Genomic DNA, 18,316 nt, shown 5'->3' with positions numbered 1-18,316 from the left:
TGCCTGGATTCACTTCTCATAAGAAGTTACAGGTACAAGGTGGGTTGGTTTCCTTAGTTTCGTGGGTTGGTTTGCTTAGGACCGTGAATAGGCATTTCAAAGTCAGACCTGAGAAATGAGGTAGAACGTGTTTTAATACAAGCCCATTTCTGCTGTAAAGAAGTATGCACTTAAAATCAGATGTTGTAAAATGATTACTATTTTGTCATCATGTGATATTAATGTTGTGTATATATTTAAATGCAATATTAAAACATTTAACTATTTTGTTTTTCTCCTTAGATTGTGTTTTTGGAGCAAGCAGATCAGCAAGAGCAACTAGCTAAGAAGTGGGGCTTCAAAGCATCTGATATAAGAGAGCTTAGTAATCAGTAGGTATTGTATTTAAGTTCATTTAGTCATTTTGGTTTCAATTTGTTCCCTGGATGACTGAAGTATTACATATGTATTTGCACTTATGGATCCAGACTCCATTCTGTCCTTTGTGGTTTTGCCTGTGCAAGGCATTGTGGATTGGGCCCTAAATGTGGACCATGAATACGCTTTTTTCATTCCATGAGTTGGGAGTTTAGCAATGAGTGAATTGTGCTACCTGATTCATAACTCTCAGATTGTCAAGCCTTATTTAGGCTTTACAAATAACCTATTCTTTTTGCATCACTGTAAACAGTATTCTCTATCTTTTTTAGAGGTGTAAATTTACATTCTGTTGCCATTTTGTTGGCAGCAGGCGGAAAACTCCATGGCTGAGTTAATAAATTGGAGTAGCACTTCACTTTAAAATTCTGTCTGAGCTGTCAGTTAGCATGATCTCTGTTTGCGTTACCTACTTGTCTGATAAGACTGAGGCATAGATTTCAAAATATGACACATTTGTACATTTCACACTATTGAACAGTTGAGCAAATAACACATACAAACAAAATTCTGCCAATATTAATCCAAATTCAAAAATGAATTTTGATTCAACCATACTTACAATTCTTGTGTTTGTGCTTTGAGAACATTCAAATTGTCAATATTTATTATCAAAATAGTAACAAGAAGCAAATTTGAAACAAAAATTCCTGAATATTTGGCAAATGCGAATTTTGAGTTGTATACTTAATTGTAATATTCAAAATACATGCTGTGTAGGTTAGTTACATATGTCACCCAATCAGGGGGCAGAAACTGTAGCATGTGACTTATGGAACAAATTAACACAGAGCAAATTTCAAAAGTTTGAATATAAAATGTTCTTAATTAACAATGCACAAACTTCATACAGGAAAACTCATGAAGAAATCTGTGAATAATTTTGAACAAATACATCTGAGACTTTCATAGTTTGTTCATTATTTCATAAACAGAAAAAAGTGAAATTCAGCAAATATGTTGTTATGGACGATTCACTCAGCTCCATTGCCAAATGCATTTTTTTAGACATCTCATCACATTTGGAAGAAATATTTATAGCCATAGAAATTAGTTTCCAAGAAAATAACTTCAGGGTATGAGAATAAGAGTTTTGTGAGACTACAAGAGGGGAAAATTATTATTTTCTATGATTTTAAAAATATTTGACATCATATTTACTTTTAATTCCTGGCGGAGCCCATGACCCAGGGCTTCTGGTGCTGGAAATCCACTCAGAGGGGTAGTTGTGGTGACACAAGGCAGCGTCCTAGAGTACTTGATGCTGCACACAGTAAAAGGATTTACTTCCTTAGTAGACGTCTGTACTTTGGATGCTGAAGATCTGGGGTTCAAACCCTGCAGACCACTCATGCTGGGGGCCATCACACAAGCATGTTGTACAAAACAAAAACATAAGTTATTCTTTAAGAGCAATTATTTAAAAATCCAAACTACTATGATTTTTTTTTTTAAACAGTGAATTCTTCATGCCAGGAATGGTTGATACTCATATCCATGCACCTCAGTATGCATTTGCTGGATCAAGAATAGATCTACCTCTTTTGGAATGGTTAAACACATATACATTTCCAACAGAAGTCAAATACAAAGATAATGATTTTGCTGAAGAAGTATACACCAGAGTTGTAGTAAGTACAGCAAGTGTCTTCTGCATACTATTATAAGGTGAAGTGCACATTAATGAACTATATCAGCTTTCAGAAGCTGACAGTACAACTAAAAAAAAAAATAAGGAAGTATATTAAAATTTATATTATGAAAAATAGGAACTAAATAAATTGGGAATATTGTCATTGTTCAAGATTATCCCTTTCTAATTCTGATGTCTAGGAGTGTGATTAGAGCTGTGTGAACTCAGCGAAGTTCAAGGTATTCTTAGCTTCTGTTTTTTAGGGTTTTAGTGGCTTGCAAAGTTGGTTCAAGTTTAGCAATCTAGTACAAGTATAACTATGATGTAGTTCCACTAAAATTGTAATATGAATGAAAAAGTAACTTATTGCACAAGTCTGTTACTTGAAAATACCAGCTTTGTGGACTTTGTCAATATGTGTTTCTCAGTAAAACAGCATTTAATTGACAATGTTGTCTCACCTTTATTAAATGTGTACTTTGCTAAAAAGTAAGATACTACTGTGATGGGGACAAATATAAGAATCTAGATAGCCCTTTATTATAATGTGCATCACCAAGATAGTTCCTACTTCAACAGTTGTAAAAGTCCATAAAAATAATATGAAATAGTTGTGAACTTCTCAGTTAAGACTGTCTAAGTATAAATTCAGTCAAATTATCCATAATGTATATATGTCTTTTTGCCTAGTTGCTTACATCAGAACTCATTTCATCACATGATAGGCAGCAATTAACATATATATCACCTATCCTAGGCTCCAGGCACCTTTGCCAAAATTTAAAATGCAATCAACACAAGTAAAGCCAGTGACTGCTGCACAACCCCAAGCCAAAGGAGACTATCAACATCTACTTCAGGGAGACTATACCTGTATACGGTTTCTCTATGATTTGACCCAAAGATGAAGGATTAGGTAGTGTATTGTCAGCATCACACATTGATTTCTTGAGTAGAGGCCTCACCTCACTGCAGCTTCCTTAAGAGATACCTACTCCCTGAAGCAGATGTTTATAGTCTTCTTGCAGTTTACCATCGAGGGAGGACATGAATCCAAAGGACACGTTGTGGGATGAAGGGAACTGTTACAGTTTTGAACTGATAAGTATATCAGCCGTAGTTTTCCCTTTAAATACATTAATAAGAATTGGCTATAAAATTAGTATTTTTTTTGCTCCTCACTTCTCTTTCAGTCCAAGTCAGTGCAAAATTCTGTAGAGCCATCTTGCGGATTAAAACCACTGATTGCATGTTCTGTCATTTTGGCAATGTGACACTTTTTTTTCATACAGCTCAAAACTGAATTCTTTTTATAGAGAAGAACGCTAAAGAATGGCACGACTACAGCATGCTACTTTGCAACAATTCACACAGCTGCTTCTTTGCTACTTGCTGAAATTATAGGTAAGAACGTAAGAGTGAGTTTGCTCAAATCAATGCAGCTATGCTGATTTATACCAGTTAAGAATCTGCCCCTCTATTTATTCTCTCCCTGAAATCCAACTATCCTTGCTCAATTGTTCAATCCCTCTCCCACTCATTGTCTCCCATTTACCCTCTGCTCCATTAATTACCACCACTGCCACCCCATGTCCCAGTAAACAATTGTAGCTCCCAAATCAACTAGTACATCACTCATCTCTTTATGTGGCTCTGCTGCTCCTGCTCTGTTGCTGCTTGGGTGCTGGAAGATCCTATGCCTAAACGGCAGGAGAAACAGCCAATATCTTTGCTCCCTATCCCACTCAGGCATTGGGGTGGGGGTCAGTGCCAAGATCTTTACTCACCCCTCAAATCTGGAGAGAGGGAGCTGCACCAAGCTCTTCTCTCCAATCCACAGGGAAAGCAATGTTGTCAGCTCCCACTATGTTATTGCATGGCTTGCGATAACTTGGAATCTTTCTTAAATCCTCAGTTTCCAAAATCAAGTGATTTTTGTGAGAATCTCAGCTTTCATTTTTAAAAAGTAAGTTTCTAGCCCTTCTGCTTGTGGAGAAAACTTGACACGAATAACCCGTGAAGGCTAAGAAACCTGAAGACAGGAAAAAAAGAACCGAATATTTGTTTGTCTCATTGGGTTAAAAATATTGACTAGCTTTAAAACAATCTCGTGGGCGGGTTTAGACTGTACTCATGATTTTTGAATGGTTGGAGTCATCAATCCTGAGAAAGGGGTAAGTGAGAGGTGCACAAGGATTTTCCCCTTCCCTGCAACTAGGCCTGGGGAAGGGGAGCTGAGGCAGGATCTTGATTCTTTCCCTTGGCTTAGCGGGGAGAGGGGCTTTGCTGGGATCTTCACTCCCTCCTCCACCAAGTGAGAATGGTCAGTTATGTCTCTTGATGTACTGGCCTTGGTGTACTTAGCCTCTTGGCTAAGGAGCTCCCATGCACAGGAGGCACGGGTCAGTGCATATGTCTGCCACCAGGATGCCCAGTGTTGGGGAAACCTCAGCTGGGGCAAAGGAGAACTATTTACCTGACTGCAGTTACTGAAATACAAGTTTACAAATTCCAATGGTCTGAATAAATATTTTACTTCCTTGTTTTTGTAATGTTTTCATATTTTTTCCTGTGAGGTGGCTTATTGTGCAGAAGCACATTTTCAGTGTGCCCTCAGGCTGACTTCTGAAGTTACAGCTGTGCTTTTGCACACGCAAACAAAATCTAAACTGGTTTGCATTTGCAAATGTCATGTGAATGTGCAATTCAAACGTAGAACTGATTCTCTGTGCTCTGAAGGCCCACGCCTGAAATGTCTTTGGGCAGACACTTTTGTATAACACTTGCCCATATGATGACGTGCAAATCCTGTGGTGGTGTTAGTCTTCTTTTTTCATAAGGACAAAATTCAGCCTCAGTTCCAATTCAAAACAAATCAGAGTAATGACTTTGTATGAACTGAACACTTTAGACAGCATGATGGATTTGTTCTGATACAGTTTGCATGCAATAAATGTGGAATATACTCTTGGCTCTTTCCTTAACACCTAGGAACATTAAGCATGTGAACTTTTGTGACCATGATGAACATATTCCTAGTGGAATGAGTGAAAGGGGCCATTACCATTAATTTTGCATATAGTAGAGATCCCATGCAAATGGAGCAAAATAATGTGAGCCAACAAAATTTTGGTAACCAAGTGTGAAACTGTATAACGTTAAACTTTGGTGAATCAGGCCCTAACTGGCGAGTCATCTGTACAAATGCCCTGTTTATATGTGCATTTATGGTAATTGCACATGCAAATATCAGCACACAATTGTATGCTCATTTTTGCATATCAGTGTCCAACTTCCCTTTCTCAATATGTGTAGCTATTTGGCCTTGATTAAAGGATTAATATAATTTTCCAGGAGCAATGTCAAAGATAAGCCAGTGGAATAAAACAAGAGACTCATGTGGCCCACAGTCTTATCTGATTATTCATTATTTTGTGAAATCTTAAGTTTGAGTGCCCCTCAAAAAAGGGGCATAGACTTCAACCCAGTTATGAACGCTCTTGTTTCATTTTTAATTGAAAATGACTCAAGGTATATAACAAGTCGTGCCCTGTTATGGCTGACCTTTTCAGAGATGTTTAAATACGGTCTTGTTTGAGGATGCAGATGCTACATTTACTTCTACATCACAGACAAACTGTATATTAAACCAAATATAGGATTTGTATGGTATTACTCTGTGAAAATGTAAGTGCTCAAAATGACAATATGTAGAGGGTTTGCTTGATCTCATTATTACTTGATAAGCACCAACATCGTTTTCAGTACTGTACAAGACACACACAGAGACATGTCTTTTGCTCCTAAGAGTTTACAATCTAAGGCCCTAATTCAGCAGAGATCAGGCCCCTTATTCAGCACAGCATTTAAGCACATGCTATATTTAGGCACATGATTACCTTCCATTGACTTCAGTGGGACTTAAGCAGCTGCCTGAAGTTTAGTCTTTGATTAAGTGCTATGCTGAATAGGGATGGACTTAAGCACATGTTTAAATCCTTTCCAGAACTGGGGTCTAAATAGGCAAAGACTGGATGGAAACAGACCAGTGGGAGTCCAAGATGATTTTGCTGACTTAGGTCAGATCTACACTGGACAAGTAAGTTGACTTTACTGTGTCAGTCAGGGACTTGAAAAATCCACACCCCTGAGTGGCGTAGGTAAGCTGATCTAACCCCAAGTGTAGATGGCGTGAGGTTGATGGAAGAATTCTGTTAACCTAGCTACTGCCTCTTCGGACGATGGATTACTTACACGGAGGGGAGAACCCCTCCCCTCAGTGTAGGTAGTGTCTACAGTGAGACACTATAGTGGTGCTGCTGTAGCATTTCACGTGTAGACAAGCCCTTAGAGTGCCATCTGCCTCATGGAAGTCGTGAGTTTTTTAATGGTTAGGAAGGGCTATTTGGGTTGGGATTTGAGCAAGAGCTGCTTTAATAGTGATCATGGCTGCAAAAACAAACTGCAAATACAAAAGGACAGAACCAGAACTGTGGATACCATATTTGGTATTTGCCAAGATAATTTTTTGTCCTCATGTGGTGGGAGTTTGGCCAGTGACTTGTCCTTTTCGGCAGCTACATTGAGGCGCAAGCAATTCAGGTCCCTGTGGAGCTCCTTTTCTTTCTTGCTGTAGTCATACAGAACCACTACCTACTTCCTCACTACAGAAAGCGCAGCTTGTCCATCACTCTGTCCCGATTTGGTAAGATCTCAGAAGCAGTAAGCTCCTTTCATTTTGACATTAAACACAATTCCCCCTCCGCCCCCCCCAATACCAAATAGGGATGACGGAGAAGTGTACTGCAGGAAGTCTGTTGCAGAAATCAGGAGTGAATGTGTCACAAATTGCGTGAACAAGTATGAAGTGATGCTTGTCAAGTGTGCTGGTAATGGTGCCTGGTTCAATACACATGTTATCTATGTGTTCCATTTTTGGAAAGTAGTGACCTGGAAGCACTAAAACATCTGTGTCAGGTGACCTAATAATCACTATGGTCCCTTTGACACCAAGAGACCCAAAAGCCATATTGGAACATATAGCATGCAGAAGCATCCTTGTGTCCACTGCCTGTTGAGTACTGTACAAGTCTTGGGCTTCTTCAGCACCTCTAGTAGTGATGGACTTTGCTACTTTACCATTGGAAAAGCCTCCAACAAAGAGAAGTGTTTGGGTTGGATGTGCTCCTACACTCTCGGGTGCATTTTTGAACTAAATATTCACAGAGGAATTTTACAAGTGACTGCTTTTTGGATGCCATGTTTAGAAACTTTTTCCATAGAAGCACAGGGCATCTACCGTTCACCTGTTATTTCTTATATCCAAACTTAGATCCTGTCTGGCACTGTCTCCCTCTGCTGTTTTCACTGAGTTACTGTTGTCTGAGGAAAGTAGGGCTTTATATCTTTGTAGTAGCATAGACAGAAGAACCACCTTATAGTTAGACAATGATCTTATGTACGTCTCTCTCGTTAGCTGATAAATTCAGTGCCATAAGGTGATTATTGTTGCAGTGTAATTAGATGATTTTGCTTTAAGATTCATTTTACTTAAGTAGGAAGAAAACCACTGAGTGATAAACTGCATCCTTAGCAAACAAGTCTTCCACAGATATTCTGCAGAACATATCTCCTCTTTGAAGTGCTACCTCCCTTAGATTGCTCTCTCAACTGTTTCAATTTTATGGAGTTTGTCTGTTTTTTTTTTTCAAGCAAACAATGCAACAGGATCAATTGCTGGAGGATGTGCTTGCTCTGGTGGCCATGAAGCAGATGAACGTGATGCTCTCTGATCAGATTCAGAGTCTGTTTCCTCCCCCCAGTGGTTCAATTCTGACATGTGCCAAATACAAATTACTTGTGTATTTCTGAAAGCAGCCCCTGTGACAAAGTCTTGATGATGCAGCATCTAAACTAGAAAACTCATTCAGTAGCCGCCAATACAATTCATGTCTCCTGGTTTCTGCTGTCAGAATTCTATCCAGCACTGGTGGCTTTTGACAGTTTTTCATTGTTTTGATTTTCTTGAAAAACACATTTTTCCAGAGTTTAAGGGGAATCTTTTCTCTTTGATCTAGGCTTTTAAGGGGCTTGTATCCTGTGTGTCTTCATAGACTGTAATTCCTTGTGGAGGTAGAATTCCCAAAGTATATTGGTAACATTACCACCACCAGCACTATTCTTCTTTTTATACAAGCATAGAGATTTGTGCTAAATTAGATCTCTATGAACCAAACTATACCATAGAATCTCTATGGTTAGAAATCCCAAGCTTGAATAATAAGAGTATAGTAGTAGGAATATACTGCAGACCATCTGACCAGAATGGTGATGGTGAAATGCTCCGGGAGATAAGAGTGGCTATAAAAATAGAAAACTCAATAATAAGGGGGATTTCAATTATCCTTCTATTGACTGCGCACATGTCACCTCACGTTAGGATGCAGAAACAAAGTTTCCAGACCCCATTATGACTGCTTCTTGGAGCAACAGTCATGGAGCACACAAGGGGGGAGAGGCAGTTCTTGATTTAGTCCTACGAGGAGCACAGGATCTGGTTCAGAGGTGAATATAGCTGAACCGCTCAGTAACAGGTGACCATACAATAATTAAATGTAACGTCTTTCTTGAGGAGGGGGGAAAACCAAAGAAATCCTCCACGATAGCATTTAATTTCAGAAAGGGGAACTACACCAAAATGAGGAAGCTAGTTAAATGGAAATTAAAAGGAACAGTCACAAGAGTGAAATGCCTGCAAGCTGCATGGAAACTTTTTAAAAACACCATAATAGAGACTTGAATTAAATTAAAAAAATAGAGAACCAAAACAATGCCACTATGGGTAAACAACAGAGTAAAAGAGGCAGCTGGAGGCAAAAAGGCATCCTTTAAAAATTGGAAATCAAATCCTACTGAGGAAATAGGAAAAGGAGCATAAACTCTGGCAAGTCAAGTGTAAAAGAGGTAATTACACAGGCCAAAAAAGAATTTGAACAGCAACTAGCCAAAGATTAAAAAACGAACAGCAAAAACAATTTTAAGTACAGCAAAAGCAGGAAGCCTCCCAAACAATCACTGGGGCCGTTGGATGATCGAGGTGCTAAAGGAGCACTCAAGGAAGAAAAGGCTTTTGAGGAGAAGCTAAATGAATTCTTTGCACCAGTCTTTACTGCAGAGGATGTGAAGGAGATTCCACACCTGAGCCATTCTTTTTAGGTGACAAATCTGAGAAATTGTCCCAGACTGAGGTGTCAATTGAGGATTTTTTGGAACAAATTGATTTACAGTAATAAGTCACCATGAACAGATGGTATTTACCCAAGAGTTCTGAAGGAACTTGTAAGCTGGCATGGCTGTCCCTCCGCTTCTGCCTCTGACAGAGGCCATGCCTCCTCCTTAGTCTGCTAGCGTCTTTTCCAAGCAAAGAAAAAAAGGTGAGAATTACTGATTTTCAAGGGGGCCTGGCCTTCAAGCAGGGCAGGGCTGTAAACAGGCTGGGCTGTGGCCTGCAGTCAGGCAGAGCTGTAGCAGTTTATTCACCCCGCCTTTAAGTGGGGCTCCAGCAGGAGTGAGCACCAAACACAGTCTGTGGGGCTCAAGTACGAGGGCAAGCACCAAGCACCGTCGCTGGGGCTCCAGTAGGGACGCTCGAGGAGCACAGGCATCTTGGGCTAAGGAGGGGGATTACTGCCACCCTAGGGGTGGGATGGTAGTGGGGATGCGGGCCCACCTAACTCCACCGCATCCCAGCCCAGGGCCCTAACAGTGGAAGAGTGGTCTGCAACTGGGTCAGCCGGGAATCCACCTGAAACACACTGACTGTGTTTCTGGCGTCACCATAGCCAGATGGTAGTCTGGCTCCCCTGGGCTGCTTCCTATTCTCCCCCTCAGTCTCCTCAGGATATTCTGTCAAGGGTAGTGGTAGTAGCTCTTCAGCATTGGGAGTGACAGGGCTCTCTGGAAGGTCAGACTGGTCCTCATGGCAGCAGCAGTTCTCCCTGACTTCCGACTCCAGCAGCGGGGAAGATGCATCTGTCTCCTTTGGCAGCTCCCTCCAGACTGAGTGGCTGGGCTGGGCTGGGCTGACTTTTTATATTTCCCCTTCCTGTCCTACCCCTCTGCTTCTAGCATGTAGGGCATGGCCCTCCTGGTTCCACCCACCAGGTGGCTTGTGGTGTCCCCTCCACTTCTGCCTGTGAGGGAGGCCACCTCCTCGCTACAGAACTCAAATATGAAATTGCATAACTACTAAGTGTGATATGTAATCTATCATTTAAATCGGCTTCTGTGCCAGATGACTGGAGGATTGCTAATGTGATGCCAGTTTTTGAAAAAGGCTCCAGAGGTGATCCTGGCAATTACAGGCCAGTAAACCTAACTTCAGTACTAGGCAAACTAGTTGAAACCATAATAAAGAACAGAATTATCAGACATCAATAACATGATTTGTTGGCAAAGAGTCAACATGGCTTTTGTAAAGGGAAAATCATGCCTCACCAATCTACTAGAATTCTTTGAGAGGGTCAAAAACACATGGGCAAGGATGATTCAGTGGATACAGTGTACTTGGACTTTCAGAAAGCCTTTGACAAGGTCCCTCACCAAAGGCTCTTCAGCAAACTAAGCTGTCAAGGGATAAGAGGGATGATCTTGTCCTCGATCAGAAACTAGTTAAAAGACAAGAACCAAAAGGATAGGAATAAATGGTCAGTTTTCAGAATGGAGAGAGGTAAATAGTGATGTCCCCCAGGGGTCTGTACTAGGACCAGTGCTGCTCAACATATTCACAAATGATCTAAAAAAAAAGGTCAACAGTGAGGTGGCAAAATTTGCAGATGATACAAAATTAGTCAAAATAGTTAAATCCAAAGCAGACTACAAAGGGATCTCACTACACTGGGTGACTGGGCAACAAAATGGCAGATGAAATTCAATGTTGATAAATGCAAAGTAATGCACATTGGAAAATATAATCACAACTATACATACATAATTGGGTCAAAATTGGCTGTTACCACTAAAGAAAGATCTTGGAATCATTATGGATAATTCTCTGAAAACATCTGCTCAATGTGCAGCAGCAGACAAAAAAGCTAACAGAATGTTAGGAACCATTAGGAAAGGGATAAATAAGACAAAATATCATAATGATACTATATAAATTCATGTTATGCCCACACCTTAAATATTGTGTGCAGTTCTGGTCAGCCCATCTCAAAAAAAGATATATTAGAAATCGAAAAGTTACAAAGAAGGGCAACAAAAATGATTAAGGGTATGGAACAGCTTCTGTATGAGGAGAGATGAAAAAGACTGGGACTGTTCAGCTTGGGAAAGAGTCGACAAAAGGGGGGACATGATTAGAGGTCTATAAAATCATTAAGGATGTGGAAAAAGTGAATAAGGAGGCATTATTTACCCCTTCACATAACACAGGAACCAGGGATCACCTAATGAAATTAACAGGTAGCAGGTTTAAAACAACAAAAGGATATACTTCTTCACACAATGCACAGTCAATCTGTGGAACTCATTGCTGGAGGATGTTGTAAAGTCCAAAACTATAACTGTATTCAAAAAAGATTTAGATAAGTTAATTGAGGATACAGTACATCAGTGGCTATTAGCCATGATGGTCAGAGATGCAACCCCATGCTGTCAGCGTTCCTAAGCCTCTGACAGCCAGATGCTGGGACTGGATAACAGGGAATGTGGATCATTTGATAATTGCTCTGTTCTATTCATTCCCTCTAAAGTGTCTGATATTTGACACTGTCGGAAGACAGGGTATTGGGTAGATGGACCATTAGTTTGACCCAGTATGGCCATTCTTATATTTTTATGTCAGTATCAAAATGGTCATTTTTGATTAGTGAGCATTTTGATTGTAGCTGTGTATTGTCATCTCTAATACGAATACTGAACTGTGCATAAGTGTCATTGAACTAAAAAGCTAATTTTTTAGAATATTTCAAAGGCTAGTCTTGTATGCCTAGGAAATTACAGTTTAAAACCTTCTGTTAGGCAGACTAGATGCTACATTGTATGTACAAAAACTTACAAATGGAAGCATTGCATTAGTAATTCACATACATCTATATCTACCCACTATGCAGTATAAACTGTCGGAGCACAATCTACTGCTTGGGTACACAACCTTCAGTATGAGACTGATCTGGTCAGAAAATATCAACTGAAAATATAAAAAACTATTATAATCACTGTGAGGTACTTTGACAATTAAGAATATATGATGTGAAAGCATTTCATGCTAATAGTGCGGTTCTCAACCCACAGGCTGCATGTGGCCCAGTTAGCACACAGCTGTGACCCAGCTCAGCTGTGTGCTACAGGCCAGCCTGCGTGGTGGGGTCTGAGTTCCGGGCCCCCAGTAATAAATAAGTTGAGAACCACTGTATTAGTATATTGCAAAATTGCATATTGCAGATGCCAAACAACTTCTTCGTTTCTGGCAAACAACAACGCTTGCCCATGCAAAAACCCAAAAAGATCTTTTAATGTATTGTCATTTGGTATCTTTGACCTATAATTTTAACACCTTAATCTGGTGTTTAAATTAAACAGAAAAACTGTAGTCATAGTCATGCTGCAGTGTTTCTGGAACTGTGCAAAAATGTCATGCTCTCATTCTGGGTACCATTGTTTCACTTCGCCTACAGCACAGCTGGACAGTTCCACATTATACCTCTTGTAAATGTACATAAAATAAGCTTTCAAATGATATGTAATATGGATGGGGGGGGTACGTTAACCTTCAATAATATGGCCCTCTTTGGAGAATTGCCATGCCAATGAAGACAGCAACAGGGTGGTCACTAATGACTAGATTCTGCCTGGCTCTTTTGGAAGTGTGCAGCAGTGGGGGGAAGACAAAGACTCCTCTTTCAACCACCCTGGTGTGGCCCATGGAAAATCCAGGCAGAATTACAGTCATTCCCCAATTCCTAATGGATGCACAGTGCTCCAAAAGCAGTGCTTAATTTTTGCCAGGGCTGAGCCCTGGCACCTCTAGGCTTGGCAATTCCTAGCCCTGGCACCTCTGGGCTTGCTGCACCAGTTATGAATGTAAAAAAATTGCTAGAGCCCCAGCATCTCTTTCGTTACAAATTAAGCACTGCCCAAAAGGGACAGGAAGGTAGGCTGTGACCTCCAACTGACCTGTGCAGGCAGATGACATACAGGAAGGAGCAGGCTGCAAGCCACAAACGGTTGTGGTGGCATGCATGATCCTTGAGTGGGTTGGGGAATTCTGGGAGGCAGTCTGCCTGCCAGTGCTCTTCCTTCAGCAGTTTTGCACTCTGGACTATGTGTAACTGGCACAATCTAGCCCTTATTTATAATGTTTTCAGTAGCAAGTACTAGGGTAATGTTCAGAGTTTCCATTTAAATCTCTGTTGCTCATTACTTTCTCAAAATATTTTCCTTTTAGGCTAAAAAGTCTCAGTCTAAAGATGAAGAAAAGAACATGGGCACTGTTCACTCTTAGATGAAGTTATCTGGGCCAGAATTTGTTACTGTGGTTTTAAGTGCAGATCTTGCTAGCAGTTTGTTTGGAAAACAACTGATTTTGAGTTTTATTCTGTTATACATTTCACAGATAAATTTGGTCAGCGAGCATTTGTTGGCAAAGTTTGCATGGATCTCAATGAATTTGTTCCAGAATACAAGGAAAGCACTGATGAATCTGTCAAGGAGACAGAAAGGTAAAATGATTATACTGATAGTATTATCTTTAAAAATTGTATTTTTAATAAAAGTGAGAGAGCACAGGAAGGCTAGTTAAGAATTAAGCCTAAAACTTTAAGGTGTAGGAAGTAACTTTTATTCATCCTTTAAAAAAACAACAAAAACAAACATCCGATTCTCCTCTCATACCAGTTTTCCACTAATGCAACAAATCTGCATCAGTGGAATTGCTCCTAATTTACAGCAGTGTAAATGGGAGAAGAATCTGATCCATACAGTGCACATGTATGAATTCATGAGTATACATGCTTCTTTTAATGACTCTTCTGAAAAGGCTGAGGTTTAACATGAAGGACCTGATACAATAATGAATTAGATTGGGCACCAGATTGGGAAAATGGATGCATGCTGATCTGGGAGCCATTTTGTGAATGTACAGGTCACTACCCTGCAAGTACTTGAGCAAATGTGTAATTTTACTCATATGAGTAGTCACACACATGCTTAAGTGTTTTACAGGATCAGGACCATATTGGGAATACAGGATAATGTAACATACAGCAATCTAAATATTTTGTGGAGTGAGTTTGGAATTTCCACATTACTTACGTAGGTTATCCCAGGTGAATGCTAGTAAAATCTTTTTACCACTACAAATTTTCATGGATTTTTTTTTTAAATGGCATATATTTAAAGAAGAGGTATTTTTTTAAAAAAAGGTTTAAAAACTGGTATTAGTATTGTACTAATGTTTTTTTTCCCTTGGCTGTTCACCCAGGTTTCCTTAGTACCAACTGCAGAAGTATAGGCATTAGAGCAGCGGTTCTCAACTTATTTATCATTGTGAGCTGCATATGTGTCCCACATTGTATTACCTGGGCCGCAGGGGCTGAGTGGTAGGTCAGCAGTAGCCCGGATCCCGACCCCCGCTGTGTAGAGCCGGGGGGCTGCCTGCCTCAGATCCCGGACCCCCCACCACGTGGGGCCAGCTGGCTGCCCTTGACCCTGTGGGGCCAGCCGGCAGCCTCAACCCTGGACTCCCGCCATGTGGGGCGGGCTGGCAGCCCCGACCTGACCCCGACCCCGCCACGCTGGGCGGCGGGGCAGCCTGGACCCCACTGTGCTGGGCAGCCAGGAATCCGGACTCCGCCATGCGGGCTTGCCTTGAGCACCCAGCTGAGTTGGGCCACAGCTGTGTGCTAATTGGGCCACAGGTTGAGAACTGCTGCATTAGAGTGAGAGGACCTTTAGTTCTGGTTCTTGTTTAAAACATCAGAATGATCTAAAACAGCTTTTCTGTACATTCTTGTCATGTATGAGATTCAGTATCTCAGGACTATAATAAGAATGGATGCTCTATAATTTTGGAAAAGAGGAATTCCAGCTCTCATGGATAAAATAGCTGTGTCCAGCGTGGAAGGTTTGCTTTTGTGTGACCTGGACTTCAGCCATGAACTGTGGGAAAAAAACTCTTCCTTTCTATTAAAAAAGGAAACTTTTTTTGGCATGTTCAACTTAATTTTTTTTAAAATATGGTCACGATTTGAGAACTGCTCAGAGTTTTAGAATATTAGCGGTAAATTCGTGAGCATAGTTAGGTAAGGAAGTCAAAAGAATGAAATAAATGTGGTTTACCACATAGTCCCATAATTTATCACATAGATTCCAATAACTTACAGCGAATTGTTTCGATCACATATATGGAGGTGATATATAAATACCTTGCATTTATCTTGTACCAAAAAGTGTGGAGAGAAAGTGGTAAGTGGGCAGAACTGGGAGGAAAGTAGGTGGGAAAGTCTGAAGTCTTGATAAAAAAAACTGTATTTAAACCTGAAACTACAGTAGATGAAACTGATTGGTTTCAGTTTTCTGTGTAAACCCCTGAACTGTCCAAGATTTGCAAGAACCTCTGTCCCTGGTGAACCTCTAGACACCAAGGACCTTTTCTGCCGCCACCCTGACACCCACTGGTGGGCCCCCAGGAACATGAGAATCCTGTCTCCCTGCATCACAGGCCCTCAGAATACTCCCACCTTCCAAAATGTGGGGACATGGTATGATCTGGGGGCCAGCTTTTGCTCATCTCTAATGTCCTGACCTGATTTTAAAAATATATATATATTTGTAGAGACACTTGTGCTCTACTCTATTGTTTTGAATGGAACAAATAAATCCACATTATGTTTTCAAATGTGTAAATATTGCATACTCTAAAATGTACATAAATGCTCCCTGGAAAATAAAAGGATACCCCTCTGGGCATGTTAAGTGAATGAAGGATAGACCGTCTATCAGTTTAAATCTCAATATATGTAACTACTGTAAATGAAGCATAAAATATTGCAAAGTTCTAAAAATAGGATTTTAAATAATAGAATAGATTCTATGCTCTGATTTAAATTCATGTGCAGCCAAAATTAAGATGTCTTTTTTTAATAGGGCTGCTATAGCATATAATCATGCTTTCCATTGATTTAGTATAACATGTATTTGGTTTCCAGTGAGAACACAGAGTAATTACCACATGTCTGAGGTTAACTACTACAAGTGATAAAACTTCTGCATATTTAGGGCCGGATTCTCAGCTGGTGAAAATTGGTGTAGTTCCGCTGACTTCAATAGATTTATGCTGATTACACTGACTCAGAAAGTGGCCCTTACCATTTTCAACTTTCTACGTAAAACTGATTCACATGTGAAACACTTAATAAAACATTAAAGGTAAATATTTTTCCTAGATTTCTTAATTTGTAATACTGGTTTTACTTTTCTCCCCTTCAGGTTTGTTAGAGAACTACTAGAAAAGAAAGTAAGTAGAGTTGCTTTTTTTTTTATCAGCAGCATAACTTACATACTGTCATGTACTTTTTTCCCCTATTTGCTCTGAAATGAAAAGGCAAAAATTCACTTCTTTGTTTATATTCACTTTTGCATTCCGTTTTTTCTATGGAAATAAAATAAAGATTTGGAAGAAAACAATCCAGTTTGAATGAATAAAATTGTTAACGCTAGTGACAAATCAGTAAACATAGATTCAATGACCAATTAAATCCTGAATCTGCACAAACCTGTTTGGGAGCTGTGGGTTTGAGTTGGCAAATGTCAGTGTGACACCATACATTCAATATTGTTTGGTCAGGGCACTGCAGAATACTATACTTTGAAAAATAATTTTTATTTTCTTAAAAACTGCTCAGCTTCCTACAAAGAACAATTCTATGGTCATAGGAAGAAATAAGCTAATAAATCATTTCACTGTTTATAAACCATGCTATGAAGAGAAATCTTTGTTTAACTCAGAAAAAATAGTTGTGTTTTAAGATAATGGCAGTATGGTGCCACAACTTTACACTGCAGTTAATAATCCTTTTCCACATTAGTTTTTTGGATCAGTACATTTGGTCATGTGTGTGAAGAAGATTCTAAAGAAAAACTGCAGATATATTTTATGGCACTGTTGCTATAGTCAAGGAATGTTACGGCTTTTCCTTGTTACAATTCTTTTTTCAGTGGTTTCGTTTGTATGACACTTGTTGCCAAGATTTCAAACTTGATGCCTAAAGTTAGGCACCTAAATCCATATTTACTTACCTAAATCAGTGACCTGATTTTCAAACTGCAGCTGGGAGCTGAGGTGAAGAGACTGCAGGCCAAAACATCTGGCACTTTCTCTAGTGGTGTCGCATGCACAGCGACAGGCTGGCATGCTGCACGTGAGGGCCATCAGGGAGAACAGTAGTTGCCAGGCACTTGCCCAGCTGCAGTTTGACTGTTATGTGAATGTTATGCTATTTGCTATTCTGTTGGCAATCTTCAACCCAAAATGCCGTGCTTAAATTTAATGGCTAATTCTACTTTGTTGAGTACAGTTGTCTTAGAGGCCTAGAGTTTAAGGCCAGAAGGGACCAGTAGATCATATTATAGTCTGACTTCCTGTATATTATAGGTCACAAATGCCTTCCTTGCTTAATATGTCTGGTCATCTCACTAATCTTCCTGTCTATAGAAGCCAGGAGCCAGATTGTAGCCAATGCACCTGCATAGAGTGGAGAAACTGGAACAAGAGGAAGGCACAGGAAATCCGGTGCTTCCTGGAACTACCTGCAGCCTGCATCAACCCCTACTTCAAGCTGTGTCTTAAGTCATGTCTACACGGTGATAAAAAACCTGTGGCACCAAGTCCAAGAGCCTGAGTCAGCTGGCTTGCACTCACAGGGCTTAAGCTGCCTGACTAGAAATAGCAGTGTAGACATTCAGGCTTGGGCTGGAGCCCGGGCTCTGAGACCCCACGACCTGCGCCCAAATGTCTGCATTACTATTTTATAGCCCCCCAGTCCAAGCTTCACGAGCGCGAGTGGCCATGCGCCGGGTATTTTATTGTAGTGTAGACACGCTTAGTGGCACAATCTGAATTATAGAAATCAGAGATGGGAAAGGCCTATTAAATTACCTAATTCACCCCTTACTGGCCAATGCATGGCTGCCTTTAGACAATGGACATGAATATATTCTTCCAGTCCAGTTAAAATCTCAGTGATTTCAGGGAAGGTTGCTTAT

The 18,316-nt window shown here is 40.2% G+C and overlaps 1 protein-coding gene across 3 annotated transcripts in view; it reads left to right on the top strand.

Annotated features, from left to right (window-relative positions):
* The window catches only part of GDA (guanine deaminase), a 53,668-nt gene that overhangs the window by 15,415 nt on the left and 19,937 nt on the right, over positions 1–18,316 (top strand). For all 3 annotated transcript variants that reach the window (XM_037901834.2, XM_037901835.2, XM_043547020.1), the window contains exons 2-6: positions 283–371; positions 1,877–2,048; positions 3,367–3,454; positions 13,668–13,773; positions 16,541–16,568. In XM_037901834.2, coding sequence (XP_037757762.1) covers positions 283–371; positions 1,877–2,048; positions 3,367–3,454; positions 13,668–13,773; positions 16,541–16,568 — 483 coding nt within the window. The remainder of the gene's footprint in view (positions 1–282; positions 372–1,876; positions 2,049–3,366; positions 3,455–13,667; positions 13,774–16,540; positions 16,569–18,316) is intronic.

Source organism: Chelonia mydas, chromosome 5, assembly GCF_015237465.2.
Source record: "Chelonia mydas isolate rCheMyd1 chromosome 5, rCheMyd1.pri.v2, whole genome shotgun sequence".
NCBI lineage: Eukaryota > Metazoa > Chordata > Testudines > Cheloniidae > Chelonia > Chelonia mydas.
Note: the sequence above shows the minus strand (reverse complement) of the source record. Positions and strands in the feature narration are given on the sequence as shown.